The 15,062-nt window shown below is 40.8% G+C and overlaps 1 protein-coding gene across 2 annotated transcripts in view; it reads right to left on the minus strand.

The window, feature by feature from the left end:
- Positions 1 to 6,170: 6,170 nt before the first annotated feature.
- Positions 6,171 to 15,062, minus strand: part of LOC116326478 (1-phosphatidylinositol 4,5-bisphosphate phosphodiesterase delta-3-A-like) — a 65,953-nt gene continuing 57,061 nt past the window's right edge. For both annotated transcript variants that reach the window (XM_039616718.1, XM_039616717.1), the window contains 5 exons: positions 11,939 to 12,055; positions 11,588 to 11,766; positions 11,236 to 11,371; positions 6,944 to 7,093; positions 6,171 to 6,831 (listed from right to left, as the gene is read on the minus strand). In XM_039616718.1, coding sequence (XP_039472652.1) covers positions 6,689 to 6,831; positions 6,944 to 7,093; positions 11,236 to 11,371; positions 11,588 to 11,766; positions 11,939 to 12,055 — 725 coding nt within the window. In that variant the 3' untranslated portion in view covers positions 6,171 to 6,688. The remainder of the gene's footprint in view (positions 6,832 to 6,943; positions 7,094 to 11,235; positions 11,372 to 11,587; positions 11,767 to 11,938; positions 12,056 to 15,062) is intronic.

Here is a 15,062-nt window from a genome sequence, read left to right on the forward strand (position 1 = left end):
AATGGTCTTCTGTCTTCAATCCACTGGACAGCCAACAGTATTGAAACCATTTCTCACGTGTATACTGATTATCCATCACTGATCCTTTTCCTTACTTTGAAACAAAACTCAGGAAAAATAAATGCTGTCCCACTTTGGTTGGCTGTTTTCCTTGATGCATCTGTGTACATTTTGACATAATCTTAATACCGACCAATATATGCCTGTGCTGTATGTGAATTTAAAATAAAACCCCTATCCTTGTTCTTTTTGTCCAATAGTGTGAAATTTACTACAGCATCCATGGTGGTATTGTAGATAATGGTGCTGTTTCACTAATGCTGATCTTGTCCAGATTAAGTTCAGCTGCTTTCTGACTCAGTGTCGACCCAAAGCTCTTCATTTCTCTTTTCTCTTTTTCCCAGCAGGATTGGAAAACAGTTTTTGTTGGATGATCTTGACCATGTCCTTGGAGACTTGCCCAGTTGTTCAGTATTGGCTGCTCTCTTCTGATTTCTAGTGGCATTTCTAGTGGCATTGGGGTTGTTTTAAATGCACCTGTGCAGACTCACGAAAACTTGCAGCAGAATTATATGCTATACACCCATAATCCAATACTGATCTAATTAACCCAGTATTAACGCAACATTATTTTGCAGATGTTGGATGTTAAAGCTATTGGTCTGTAGGTTCCTGGCTTGTATCATCCTTCCCTGGTTTACGTGTCAGTATAATCACTGCCTCCTTCCAGCTTCCCTCCCTCCAAACTCTATTATATAACTCTAGTAAAACGTCTTTAGACAATTCTCTCTGGTGACTTATCATTGTATAACAAACCTGATCTTTCCCTGGTGCTGAAAGGTTGAATTTCCTAATTCTGTCTTTCAAATTCTGTTCAATTCTGTCTTTGTAAAGGGCATATTCAATAAATTGTGTCGTCTACTTGCTGCAGTACCCCCCTATTTTCCGCAATTGTAATTTCTCTTTCCCTTTGACCTTCTTCCCTAATATTAATTGAGTTATGAATTTTACCAAATGTTTTTGCCATCATATCTGCCTTTTCTTCATTTTTCACAGCTGTAACTTCCCCATCATTTAATACTGGATGCCCATATTCTCTTATAATTGTGTTCATCCTTCTGATCATTGACCATACCTTACCAATTTCTGTCTCTCTCCCCACAGAATTACAAAAGCCCCTCCAACTGTCCCTCGTTGCATTTTAATGGTTTTTCTTACATTAGCTTGTGACTTTTTATATTCAACAAGATTCTGATAATTCTGACTTCTTTTTAACATTTTAAAAGCTTTATTTCAGCACTTCATCACATTCCTTTGTCCACCAGGGTACAATCTTTTTGCTTCTACCTCCTTTCACCGTCATAGTCCGGCTTGCTGCTTCTAGAATATTATTACACACAAATGAATTTAGATCATGAACATCAACATTCAATTTTCTCTCCTGGTCACTGACACACTTAAACATAATCATAGGACATGATTGAAATGACATTTCTTTATTTTTTGATTATTTATGATTGACTATTTATTAAACTTATAACATTCATTCACTTATAACACAATAACAAAATCCAAGACACAAATATTAATATTTTTAAGAAATATTAAAGAAAGTAAAGAGAGAGCAACCTCAGCATTCAAAGAAGACAGATCTTTGCTCTATCAAAGGAGTTGCCTCAGGGGGACTTAGTGGCAAAAAGTCCTCAGCAAAATTTTGGTTTCTGTCCAATTAAATTGATTCAAGTTTACTAACTAAAAAAAAAGTTGTTGGGCAAAATACTTTTTAATTTTTATATGCCAGGGTTACACTATCAATTTCCACCTGAAGGCCACAGTCCAGGGTAAGTACAAGAATTGAAACAACAATCCTTTTGTAGTGAGTAACTGTATTACAAAGTGACTACTTTGGATAAAACATAAATAAATATGAACACTGAAATCCTGCTATCATTATGATACTAACAGGTCAAACACAATTTCTTGATAATAAATGTTATACAAAACAACAGAATAATGACAGTGAGCCAACAATGCTGAAATCAATACTTATTTACTAGCTGACAGGGATATTTTTCAGTTTGTTGAACACTATTCAGAAGAATTGTTTGTTATAAATATCATAGGTTATATTGGTGTACAGAATGTATGCACAAACACATTATTTTAAATATAATAATAACAAAAACAGTGGAAAAGGTTCAAATTTTATTTTGTCTGCAATTTCTACAGTTCAGAAAACAGCCTTTGACATTTTAACCTACAATGTACAAAAGAAAGTGAGCAAAATCCAGAGAAATTATTTATAAAATCTGGGTTTTGTGATCTTAGCAGAATATCAGCATGTTTTTTTGTTTAATCATATAGCAGACATATAGTTAGTTCTGTTTCAGTTTTGTCATTTAATTGTCTCATAAAATGATGGACCTGACTGTAAATGTACAATTCTTATCTCGACTTTCATTTCTAAATATCCATTTGTGCCAAACTTATGTTCACATGCCCAATTTGTATCTTAAGTAAACATCGAACAAATATCTGACAAAACTACCATACTCTGACAAATAGATTTTGCATGTCTATTATGTAATCGATTTAATCATTTTAAGCATTTATGTTTACAGTGAGCTACAGCTTCAGAATAACACTGTCTGTCCACTACCCAGTGCTAAAAACGCTTTCGATTTAAATTAAAAAGTTTTCATATAGTTTGTCTTTATATAGATGCTATATAGGTTCTGTACTACCTTCCTGTAGTCTTTTCTTTCAGATGTATAAAACATGAACAGATTACCCTAACATTTATTTGTAGTTATTTATTTATTTGTTTTACACTTCACCCCGCTCAGATCAGCTGTTCCATGTGTTACCAAAAGGACAGCTGCAGAGTGTCCTCTTGTGGACAAAGTCTGCAACTTCAATGCTCATAACATGGTTGAAGGAGAAAAAAATTAAAAAACTTCCCCTATATATAATAACCCTGCAAGCCAGCGCAGGAGAAACTGCAGTTAAGTTTCCACACAGGACCAGGTTTGGATGGGTTTTTTCCCGTAATAAATAAAATAATAACTTAAAAACAGTATTTTGTATTTATTCAGGTTATCTTTTTTCTGATACTAAAATGTGTTTGTTGATCTGAAATATAAGTGTGAGAAATATACAACAAAAAAGAAGCCATGAAGGGGGCAAATAATTTTCCACAGCACTGTATATCCTGTTTATCTACAGCAGAGGAAAATGTTTGGTCAGTGTGGCAACAGGATATGTGAGGGATACATTTAGTCTAGCAGCATTGTCCTCCTCTTCCTAGCAGATCCCAAAGTCTTCCCAAGCTGGAAAAATACACAACTTTTCCTGCCCAGACTTGGGCAATCCCTGCAACTACAGAAGATGTGTGGCTCTACTCTTTCTATGGAGAAACCTCCTTTGGCTGATTGTCTCTGAAATCTCATTACCCAGACCTCATGATCCTAGATGAGGATGGAAAAGTAAGGTCAGAGGTGAATCAAAACCTGTACCCTTTTATACTCTACCACATTGGTCTGGTATGACTCAGGTATTACTAACAATATTACCATAATAATGGTATAATGGATAATAATATAATCCACCTGACTCACACTTATTTTGCACTGGTTAAAAAATGATAAAACAACACTGCAAAACCAATATTTGCATTGTTAATGTATCATAGATACATTAATATCGATTACAATACTCTCATACAATATCTTTACTAATAGAAGTATTTTTCTTTCACTTCTTGGTTATGAAATAATTTTTCTTTATGTAATTCAAGTTTACAGAGCCTGAACCTCATGTCATACTGTTACGGCCCTAGCAGGGCCTCCTCCTGAAGTTGCCTGTGTGGGTGTGTCCTACCAGCTCTCCTGCCTTAGGTGCCAACTTTTTCTTTTGTACGGCTGACTCACATCAGCAATTAAAGGTATTTAAGCCCAGAGAAAGGTGAGCTCTGGGCCAGAGTGCCATGTGAGTGGTTGCAGCTAGTGAGCTGTGTGTTTGGCGTTTGCAGCTAGTGAGCTGCTCTTTTTTGACTTACTTTTCAGTTCATCGACCAACACTTGGGCTTTTGTTTTGTTTCTTTAAATGGTGATAGCGGCTTGTCCGTCTCTTTTGGTTGAGCTACTTTAATAAAACTCTTTAATTTAACCCTTTTGCCTCCTTGTCTCCTTTTTCCGACCCGGACACTTTTTTTACTTTCCCTCATTGCCTTGACCCTTTTAGGGGAACGTAACACATACTAATACATAACAAAACAGTATTAATCCGAGGGGAAATAAATTTTATTTCAAGTTTAATTCTAATTCTAATGGATGTTGAACATCTGCTTTGCCTTGTCTCCATATTTAAACATGAAGGTCAATATATTCATGTGTTAAAGTGGGATTCAGCAGGTGCGGGAACCCTGATATTTGAGCAGATTTTGTGTTTAGGCTGTGGTTAGCCTAAACTGTACTACTGCTCTTATTGGATTTAGCCAACTGAATTCAACAAGATTTAAGCTGATGTTGCATAAACTATTATGACTGATTTCCAGGCCATTGGCAGTATAAAAATATAAATTTGGAATTCAGTGAATGTGTCTGTGAAGGTTCTCAGTCATCCAGGCCATCATAGTCTAAGGAGCTTGGAAACAAAAGCATTTGGACTTCGTTAAGTTTCCTTGAAGATGTTTAACCTCTCATCCGAGAAGCCTCTACAGTTCTAAGAGCAATTGGTGGAGAGTCCCAGATTTTTCGCCCTATGGGAGTACGGGAATATGGGAGCCCCCAGGATGTGAGTGGGTGTTAAGGCGTCTGGGAAGGGATCTCAAAACTTGGTTGTACGACACCAACTGTCTGTCAGTTGGTGTCATACAACCAGATTTCAATAAAGTAACTGTATTCTGAATATCACCTTTTTAAACGGTAAGTGTAAAGGAATACAGTTACTTTAAATACGTAACGCCAGTACATGTATTCCGTTACTCCCCAACACTGCGTACAATACCAACTGTCCAAACTTTACACTTGGCACAGTACAGTCAGACAAGTACCATTCTCCTGGCAACCACAAAACCTAGACTCATCCATTGGATTGCCAGACAAAGGACTGTGATTTGTCACTCCAGAGAAAACTTCTCCACTGCTCTAGAGTCTAGTGGTCTCATGCTTTACACCAGGGGTGCCCAATCCCAGTCCTCGAGAGCTACTGCCCTGCAGCTTTTAGATGCGTCCTTGTTCCAGCACACCTGAATCAAATGAATGGCTCGTTATCAGGCCTTTGCCAGACTTGATGGCATGCCGAATTGGTAATCCAACTATTTGATTCAGCTGTGTTGGAGTAGGGATGCATCTAAAAGCTGCAGGACAGTAGCTCTCGAGGACTGGGATTGGGCACCCCTGCTTTACACCAAGTGCATTGCACTTGATGATATAATCCTTGGTTGCAGCTGCTCAGCCATGGAAACACAGTCCATTATGCTCTCTATACACTGTTCTCAAGCTAATCTGAATGCCAGATGAAGTTTAGAGGTTCTGGAGCAATTGACTCAGAAACCTGGTGACCTCTGTGCAGTATGCACCTCAGCATCCACTGACCCTGCTCTGTGGTTTTATGTGCCCTACCACTTTGTGGCTGAGTTGTTCTCATTCCCAGACGCTTTTACTTTGTTATAATACCACTAACAGTTGATTGTGGAATATTTAGTAGCAAGGAAATTTCATGACTGGACTTGTTGCACAGGGGGCATCCTAACAGGGCATCCTGGAATTAACTGAACTCCTGAGAGTAACCCATTGTTTCACTGCATTCCTAGGCACTTGATTTTATACACCTGTGGCCATGGAAGTGATTGGAACACCTGGATTCAATGATTTAGATGGGTGAGTGAATACTTTTGGCAATATGTATGTATTGAGCTGTTTGAAACTTTGTACTTCCAATTGCCTGCCACTGATGTTACTTGTTTTATGCTTGATCCTCTTCTGTAGCACTAGCTAGATTTCCCTTTGTTTAATTCATCACATGCTATAAGAACCTGTGATGGATACACTAACAGTTATCTGTTACTTTGATGTTTAAAAGTGTGAAATGTCAAGAAATAACTCCTCTCAAGTGTCTTAAATTTAAAGTAACAAACATTTGAAAATGTAAGGAGTAGAAAATATGTATAAAGATATACAGATATATTTCGGTTAAGATGTAGGGAGCAAAAGTAAAAGTTCTCAGAAAAATAAATACTCAAGTAACGTACAGATAAACAGATCTAAAACAGAGCTAAAAATTCTACTTAACTACAATAGCATGTATATAATACAAAGTACTTGTACTTAGTTCTCAGCTCTGACCCCGACCCTACTTCTAAGAGTTTAAAGTACTTGGGAAACTTTCTACAAATAAGACATTACTACAATTATTCAGGTAAAACAGACGCTTAAATCGACTGCTCTGAAATCTTAAGTGTATCATAAGTCACTGGTATGCATAGTATTACCTAATTGGCTTTTAGCATTGCATAACAATGTTGTCTTCTTAACAAATCTCAAATACAGTTTTGAAACAATACTATTGTAAAAAATGAATCAGTTGATGATACTGGTGCAACATCTGTGAGAGAAAGCTGTAACTACTGAGTTTTCTCTGATTAACTACCATGGAATGATCATGTGGCTGAAGGGCAGAAGTGGGATTAGGGATTCTTGGTTGGAAAGTGGGTTGGTGATTTTGCTGAAGATTTGGAATTCTGACAGGGAGTGACCTTAACATGTATAAAGAGTGACGCAGGTGAAAGGCTTGATCCATCCATCTTGAGCAGTCGGACATGACGATAACCTGCAGAATTAAGGGGGTTTAAGATAAGTAGAATATGTGGTTATACATATTGTGTTGATGTTGACGACACACACACACACTCACATATTAACCCATTCGCTGCCACACATACCTGTGCGGACACTGGTGAAAGGGAGAGTGAATTGTCCCAGGAAGTCATTTCTTGAAGTATAGTCATGATCCTCCACCAAAAAGCGGATCAGAGCCAAGTCAGGGACATGGACGGTAAAGTTAAAGGTGCAGTCCCACCGTGGATTAAAGCCTGTAACGAAGAATATAAATTCACACACTAATTTATGCAATGTGTAAAGCAGGGGTGTCCAAAGTCCGGCCCGCGGGCCGCATTAATTGGCCCTCAAGTAATTTTATAAATAGAATAGAAAATGGCCCGCACTTCAACTTTTGCTTGAGTGTATTGCACTTCTTAGTTTTAACACCAGGGGGAGCTACTGTTGATCAAGGCAGTTGCTCTACCAAAAAGGACAATCACAGAAGAAATTTACCCCAAGTTACTAAACTAGTGATGGTAAATTTGATTCTTTTTACTGAATCGAGTTTTAATGAGTCACTCACCAAAGTGAATCGGGTTTTTTGAGTCATTTGATTCACTGAGTCAGTTGACCAGAGGGTGCAAAAAATGTACCTTTTCACTCAAACTTAATTTCTTTTCTCTTTTCATGTATATCCTACTGCTAAGATGAGTGATTCTAAAAGAAAACAACTATTTTATAGAGCAAAAAAATTTCTAAAGGGAACATTTATTTTGTTTATTTCTATTTTATTAGTATTTTCCTTAAATGTGTCAAATATATATTTTCTCATCTAAATGTCCACTGAGCTGTGAGCCAGGGGGCGGTAATGCGCCTTAACATTGGTTGCCAACCAAGAAGAAGAAGAAGCTGCGAGCCAGGAGGGAGGGGGTGAGTGAGTGAGTGAGTGAGTGATTCGTTCGCTCTATGATTCAGCACAGGAGGGAGGGGGTGAGCGAGTCCTGAGTGATTCGCTTACGCTTAAGATTCAGCACAGGAGGGAGGGGGTTAGTGAGTCCTGAGTGATTCGCTCGCTCTATGATTCAGCACAGGAGGGAGAGGATGAGTGAGTGAGTGAGTGATTCGTTTGCTCTAAGATTCAGCACAGGAGGGAGGGGGTTAGTGAGTCCTGAGTGATTCGCTCGCTCTATGATTCAGCACAGGAGGGAGGGGGTGAGCGAGTCCTGAGGGATTTGCTTACCCTACGATTCAGCACAGGAAAGGAGGGGGTGAGTAGCTCAAATGTGCTGTTAGCATGTTAGCAGAGCAATGCTACTGTGAACCGAGGAGCTATTGTCTTGATGTGAGCTTCTACTCAGGGTTTTTTCTTCCAGTTCAGAGCAGAAATGTTTTTGTTAAGATACTGGATGTTGTGTTTTTCTCCACAATTTTAATTATAAGCTAGATATATTGCTGCTAACAGCAACAGGGATGAGTCAGTGAGTCAGTTGGGCTTGTGAATCATGATTCATGAGTCAGTAAAGTGATTCTCGAGTATTGAACGATTCGTCCATGATTCGCGCATCACTATACTAAACATGGCAGAACCAAAGAAGCGAAAGGTAGAAAGTGAGTGCAGAAAATTTCAGACACGAGAGTGAATATTTCTTCAAAGAATTCAAGGGGAAGTGTGTCTGTTTGATCTGCACTGAAACTGTGGCAGTTATGAAAGAGTATAATGTACAACGTCATTATGAAACCAAACATCAGGCCTATGCATCCTACACTGGTGCTGAGCGAGAGCAGAAATTAAAGCAAAGGATAGCTATCCTGCGGGGTCAGCAACAGTATTTTTTCGTGCTCAAATTGTCCAGGAAAAGGCTACAATAGCAGCTATGAGGTCCCCCAACTCATCGCAAGACATGGCAAGCCTTTTTCAGATGGAGACCTCATAAAACACGGCCTCGTTAAAGTCACCGAAATAATGTGCGCGGAAAAAGTGCAGGCCTTCAACAACGTCAGCATGTCCAGAAATACAGTTGTGCGACGCATTGAAGACTCGCCAGCCAACATTAAACTGCAACTGTCCGATAAAGCTGTGCTTTTGATTTTTACTCCATCGCATGCGATGAGAGCACTGATGCCACAGACACCGCACAGCTGCTATTTTTTTTTGCGGGGAGTGGACGAGAGCACGAGCACTTTAGGTGAGTAAAAAAATATATTCCACAGTACCCGTGTGTTAATAAGCATGCATGTGCAGGTACACATGCTTCAAATATCAATAATGCGCATCAATTCTGTCACTACCCTGCTTTTGCGCACCACTTTCTTATATGCGTTTTTCTTGTTAACACACAGAGTACACACCACTGTGCACAGCGCACGCAAAGTCAGCTGATCTCATCTGATGCAGATCTGCTCCTTGATCCGGACAAAGTGACATTTGTCCGGATTTTTGGCACGAGTGGCGTACGATTAGCACCGCGGTTGGATGGGCCGATTTACATACCCAGCGCAGCTGATACTCACCAGAATAATTCACTAAAATTATATGCACTGCTGTTATTAAGTCCAGTTCAGTCTGTTAATGCTGATAATCGTTTCAAACGAACGTTAATAGGTGTGTTGCTAAGCCTAAGAACTTAAATAACAAACTTGAAATGTACCCGTCCCATTTTCCCCTTTATTGTTTTTTCTCTGTGCTGTAAATCTTCTGTCCAAGAAGAAATCTGCTGCTGTTCTGGGAATGAGCTACCAAAGCTTTCTCTGAATAAATCAATAAAGATCCATTCATGGAAAGCTGTGATGAAGGCAGTTTTGTCTTTAATTATATTCAACAACATAACACATTTGACCACTTTTAAATGATTTTTCTAACTTTAATACGCTACAGTTAAGGTTATATACCTAATTTCTAGTAAGTGGCCCAGCCCCTCCTATATTTTTATGTATGTGGCCCTCAGTGAAAAAAGTTTGGACACCCCTGGTGTAAAGTGATAGTGTTTCTAACCTTTTATGTCTGGTGTAACACTGAGCTATCCACTTTTAATACAACCTAACATGATTCTGAAATAGAAATCACTGCATGGGGGAAAGAAACACAACTCATAATAATTTCCATTGTGCGTTCCAGTAGATTTTCTTTGTATACAGGGTGTGATCAGCTGATCTGCTGCTGCTGCTGAGGTTCACTGCTCTTTGTGGATTTACACAACTTAATTCAACAAGATGTAACCTAATATTTCATAAGCTTTCTTGGCTTATTTCCAACCCCTGCACTATATACTGTTTATAATGTCTTTATACAAGACAGTATACAGGTGGTGTGAAGGTGGAATTTAATGAAGCTTCATCAGGTTATTGTAAATTAACACTGACCATGAACATCACAGCCACTGTGCAACAGTCCATAACAGTGCTTTACTGTAAATTCCTCACAATACTGCTAAGCTAACCTGTTTATCCTGCACTAAACTGCAGAATATGTTCATGCAGCTTTTGAATAATATAATTGTAGTGTACCTCAATTTGTTTTGTAGGAAGTTTCACAATATGAAAATCACAACTTCGCATCATACACAGATCCAAGATCTGATTTAAAAATTAGGGCATGTGTAAGTTTTAATTTGCAGTTTATCAATTGCCAGTTGGAAAGTACACGCGGTGTAACTTCAGCTAGCAGAAACACATAAAACACATAAGCTGTGCACAAACAGTGTGTTTGCTATTATTTGTTGAGCTGATAGAGAAGTTTCATTTGAAATTACCTGAGTTATTCCCTTTTTATGTACCCCTCCTGTGTAGTGCTCGCTTGACATTAAAGTACCGAGACCACAACGGACAGACATCTGCACCAAAAACACCACTCCGGATTATTCCAGTCCACTTTCACCCCTAGTTAGTAGGGGTTTAAACTGGTTTGATGGTTGGATTTTTTGATATTTTTATATATTTAAACAGTAATAATTGTAATACCTCAAATTTGTTTTCATATTCTTATGATCCTCATTTTTATTTTAGTTTAGATTATTTCTAGTTGAACAGTAGGAAATGACATTATGACACAGTCTGTTTCCTGTAAATATTGCAGAATGGATAATAAAGTTGACTTCTTTTCTTCTAAACTTCTTTTATAAACGTGGTCACATTTGCTGCTGATTGGCCACTACTTACTCTCTTAATTTTTCTGAAAGCAATAAAGGTGTTATTACTTTTTCATAGGTTGCCTCTGCATGTTAGCTTCATTTTTCTTAAATAAATAGGGATGTTGTACTATGTCCCAAAGAGAACTGACATGGGTACAAAATTATAACCTGTCACAATCAAACCCAGGAACCTCTTTCTGTGAGATGACAGGGCTAACTACTACACTACCCTTAAAGCTGAAGCCATTTAACTATAAAATGATCTTTTATTGTAAAGACATATATACCATTGTTTTCAACATAATGTGTTTTCTTCTTATTGTTGTCAATAGGAGCGCCATGGATCTCCACCCACACTTGGGGGTCCACAATGGAGCTGGGCTTATCCCATTCTGGTTTAGGCAGCTGCTGAGCTGAAATGACCTGGAATAACAACAAAGCAAGAGAGATCTTTATTTAATTAAAGTATCATTATAGATTGGGGAAGAAGAACCCATTCAAGAAATAGACACATTTCTTTAATGGGTTATGTTTGGAATCAATATTGAGGCAACTAGAGCTTTCTAAAAATTATTACAATAAGAAACATTTGGTCACCAAGCTTAAAATACTCCTAGACAGATTTAGTTTCTATCTTACCCGAACAGTGAGCATGACAGGTCTGTGGCCAGGACCTCCTCCCACATTCTCAGGATTGAAAGTACTGTCAGGCTGACACAAGAAGGCAGGTTTCAGAATGTACCCACACTCACCATTTTGCAGAAACCTGCCTTGGTTCAAATCCATCTGCTCACCAGATGTCTGGAAGTTCAGAGCAACTGGAGAAAACAAAACATCAGTGTGAAGAGCATGCAGGCCTCCCGAGACAATGTCCATTAGTCTACCCACTGGAGGCGCAAGTGTGGGAGAACACAGTTAGTGACAGTTCTTTACTTTATTTTCTGTTTGCTTCTCTTAAAAACAGAATAACATATTAAAAAATGCTCTTACCAATTTGACAGCCTGCATTCCACATTTCCTGAGGGTTATAGTTGGAGGAATGGAGGCGCTGGCCTGAGGGGTAAATCCTGCTCAAGTGGTGACTGTTGTGACGAACAAAATACACCCCTGGATTGAGAGAACAAGAAAAGTTCAACACATTTTGCATTGTCGTTATGCTCTTGAATAAGGTACAATCAACACAGGAATTTCTCTACCCAAATTCTAAGTCTATATAAACTTCTACATCTAGATTGCAGCACACAGTTCTGTGCAAAAGTCTCTATCTTTAGATTTTGCTTGCTAAGTGCCCAGGCCTAGCCACACAAACACACACAGAAATCCCAAAAAGTTGATTCTGTTCTGTTGGAGAAACATTTTGACACTCATCCAATTGACTTCTTCAGTCTCAGCTGACTGCAGGTTTCCCCGGCCTTTTAAACAAATATGTTGTGAGGTAGGTTTGTCAATTATTAATATCCAAATTGTCATTACCACTGATAAACAACCACTGATCAAAGTACCATTCACAGAGAGTTGGGGAATGGCTGCAATCACAGCATTGTAAGATGGCGAAAGATGTACCCTTAGCCCCCTTACTCAATTTAGAGATGGTATTTCCCATTTAATGTTAATGGCTTCCCTGACTACCCGTTTAAACCAGTCCTGTACATCCTGTGTCAGGATCTGTACATCCTCATCATTGAAAGAGTGGCGACCGGTCTATAAACCAATGTATAAATCACGTCAATCTTCCTGGCACTTAACAGCGTGCACTATGGGATGCAGGAACTAAACCTTAATGGATAGGTCTTCAGAATATCCTCTGCCAGAACCTCTGGAAAGGCATACAAGACCATCCTAGTATTTCCTTGGCTTGCTGCTTGTACATTGGGGTTTCCCCTAGTGGACGAGAGAGTTTGTTCCCTGTGCCTTTGGGTCAGGGAACAGGTCCTGACTGTCATCTGCGCTTATGTGTCAAACGATGGTTCAGAGTACCGGGCCTTCTTGGAGTCCCTGGGCAGGGTACTTGATGGTGCTCCACCTGGGGACCCTGCTGTCCTACTGGGAGACTTCAACGCTCAATGACAGTGAGACTTGGAGGAACGACCTGCCGGATCTGAACTCGAGTGGTGTTTTGTTGTTGGACTTCTGTGCAAATCACAGTTTGTCCATAACGACCACCATGTTCAAACATGAGGGTTTCCATTAGTGCACGTGGAACCAGGGCATCCTAGGTCACAGGTCAATTGGTTTTGTAATCATATCTCCAGATCTGCGGCCATATGTTCTGGGCACACGGGTAAAGAGAGGGTCTGAGCTGTCAACTGATCACCACCTGGCGGTGAGTTGGATTAGGTGGCGGGGGAGGACACCAGAGATGAAGGGAGCCACCAGGCTGAAGAAGAAGTCCTATCAGGCTTGGTTAGCATGTGGGACTATGGAAGCAGCTGGTAGGCACCAACAGGCCAAGCAGGACGCAGCTTGGGCAGTGGCTGAAGCAAAAACTAGGGTGTGCAACGAGTTCAGAGAAGGCATGGAAGAATACTTTTGGACTGTCTCGAAGAGATTCTGGCAAACCGTCAGGTGCTCTACCTGCACTGTGTATAGTGTTGATGGAGTGCTGCTGTCTTCGGCTGAGAACATTTTGGGTGGTGGAAGGAATACTTCGAAGCCTTCCTGAATGCCACTGGCACGTCTTCTGTGGAGGAAGCAGAGTCTGGGGACGAGGGGGACGACTCACCTATCTCTGGGGGTGAGGTCAATGAGGCAGTCAAACTTCTTTGTGGCCATGCCCCTGGGAAGGAGGAGGTTCGCCCCGAGTTCCTGAAGGCTCTGAATGTAGCCTGTCGGCATGCCTCTACAATGTTGCATGAAGATGAGGGGTGGTACCTCTGTACTGGCACACCCGGGTGGTGGTTCCCATCTTTAAGAAGGAGGATTTAAAGATGGGAGGGTGTGTTCCAACTATAGGGGGATCACACTCCTCAGCCTCCCTGGGACAGTCCACGCCAGGGTGCTGGAAAGGAGAGTCCATCCATTAATCGAACCTTGGCTACAGGAGGAACAATGCGGTTTTTGTCCTGTTCGTGGAACACTGGACCAGCTCTTTACCCTCTCAAGGATACTTGAAGCTGCATGGGAGTTTGCCCAACCAGTCTACATGTGTTTTGTGGACCTGGAGAAGGCATTCGACCATGTCCTGTGGGAGGTGCTTCGGAAGTATGGGGCCCATATCTGGCCCATTGCCACAGGCCATTCCATCCTTATACAACCGTTGCAAGAGCTTGGTCCGCATAGCCAGCAATAAGTTGGACTCCTTTCCAGTGGATGATGGACTCCGCCAGGGCTGCCCTTTAGTCACAGAGTCTCTTCATAATTTCAATAGACAGAATTTCTAGGCGTCGCTAAGTGACGGAAGGCTTTCACTCAGAATCTTATCTCTGCTTTTCACAGATGATGTGGTTCTGTTGGCTTCATCAGGTGATGGCCCACAGCTTGCACTGGAACGGTTCGCAGCCGAATGTGAAGCGGAATGACAGAACCTCCAAATCTGAGGCCATTGTCCTGAACTGGAAAAGGGTGGAGTGCCCACTCCGGGTCAGGAATGAGTTCTTGCCCCAAGTGGAAGAGTTTAAGTATCTCTGGGTCTTGTTCACGAGAGCGGGAGATCGACAGATGGATTGGTGCTGCAGCTGCAGTGATGCGGATGCTGTACCGGTCTGTCATTGTGAAAAGAGAGCTGAGGAAAAGCAAAGCCTACCCTCACCTATGGTAATGGGCTGTGAGTAGTGACCAAAAGAACAAGATCGTGGATACAAGCAGTGGAAATAAACTTCCTCTGAATGGTGGCTGGTCACCCCCTTAGAGATAGGGTTAAAAGTACGGCCGCCCGGGAGGGGCTCAGAGTAGAGTCGCTGCTCCTCCACATCGAAAGGAGCCAGTTCAGGTGGTTCGGGCATCTGACAAGGATGCCTCCTGGGTGAGGTGTTCTGGGCATGTCCCACCAGGAGGAGGCCTCGGGGCAGACCCAGGACATGCTGGAGAGATTATATCTCTCGGTTGCCCTGAGAACGCCTTGGTGTTTCCCTAGACAAGCCAGAGGAGGTAGCTGGGAAGGGGGAGGTCTGGGCTT

The sequence above is a fragment of the Oreochromis aureus genome, linkage group 8 (genome assembly GCF_013358895.1).
Source record: "Oreochromis aureus strain Israel breed Guangdong linkage group 8, ZZ_aureus, whole genome shotgun sequence".
Lineage (NCBI taxonomy): Eukaryota > Metazoa > Chordata > Actinopteri > Cichliformes > Cichlidae > Oreochromis > Oreochromis aureus.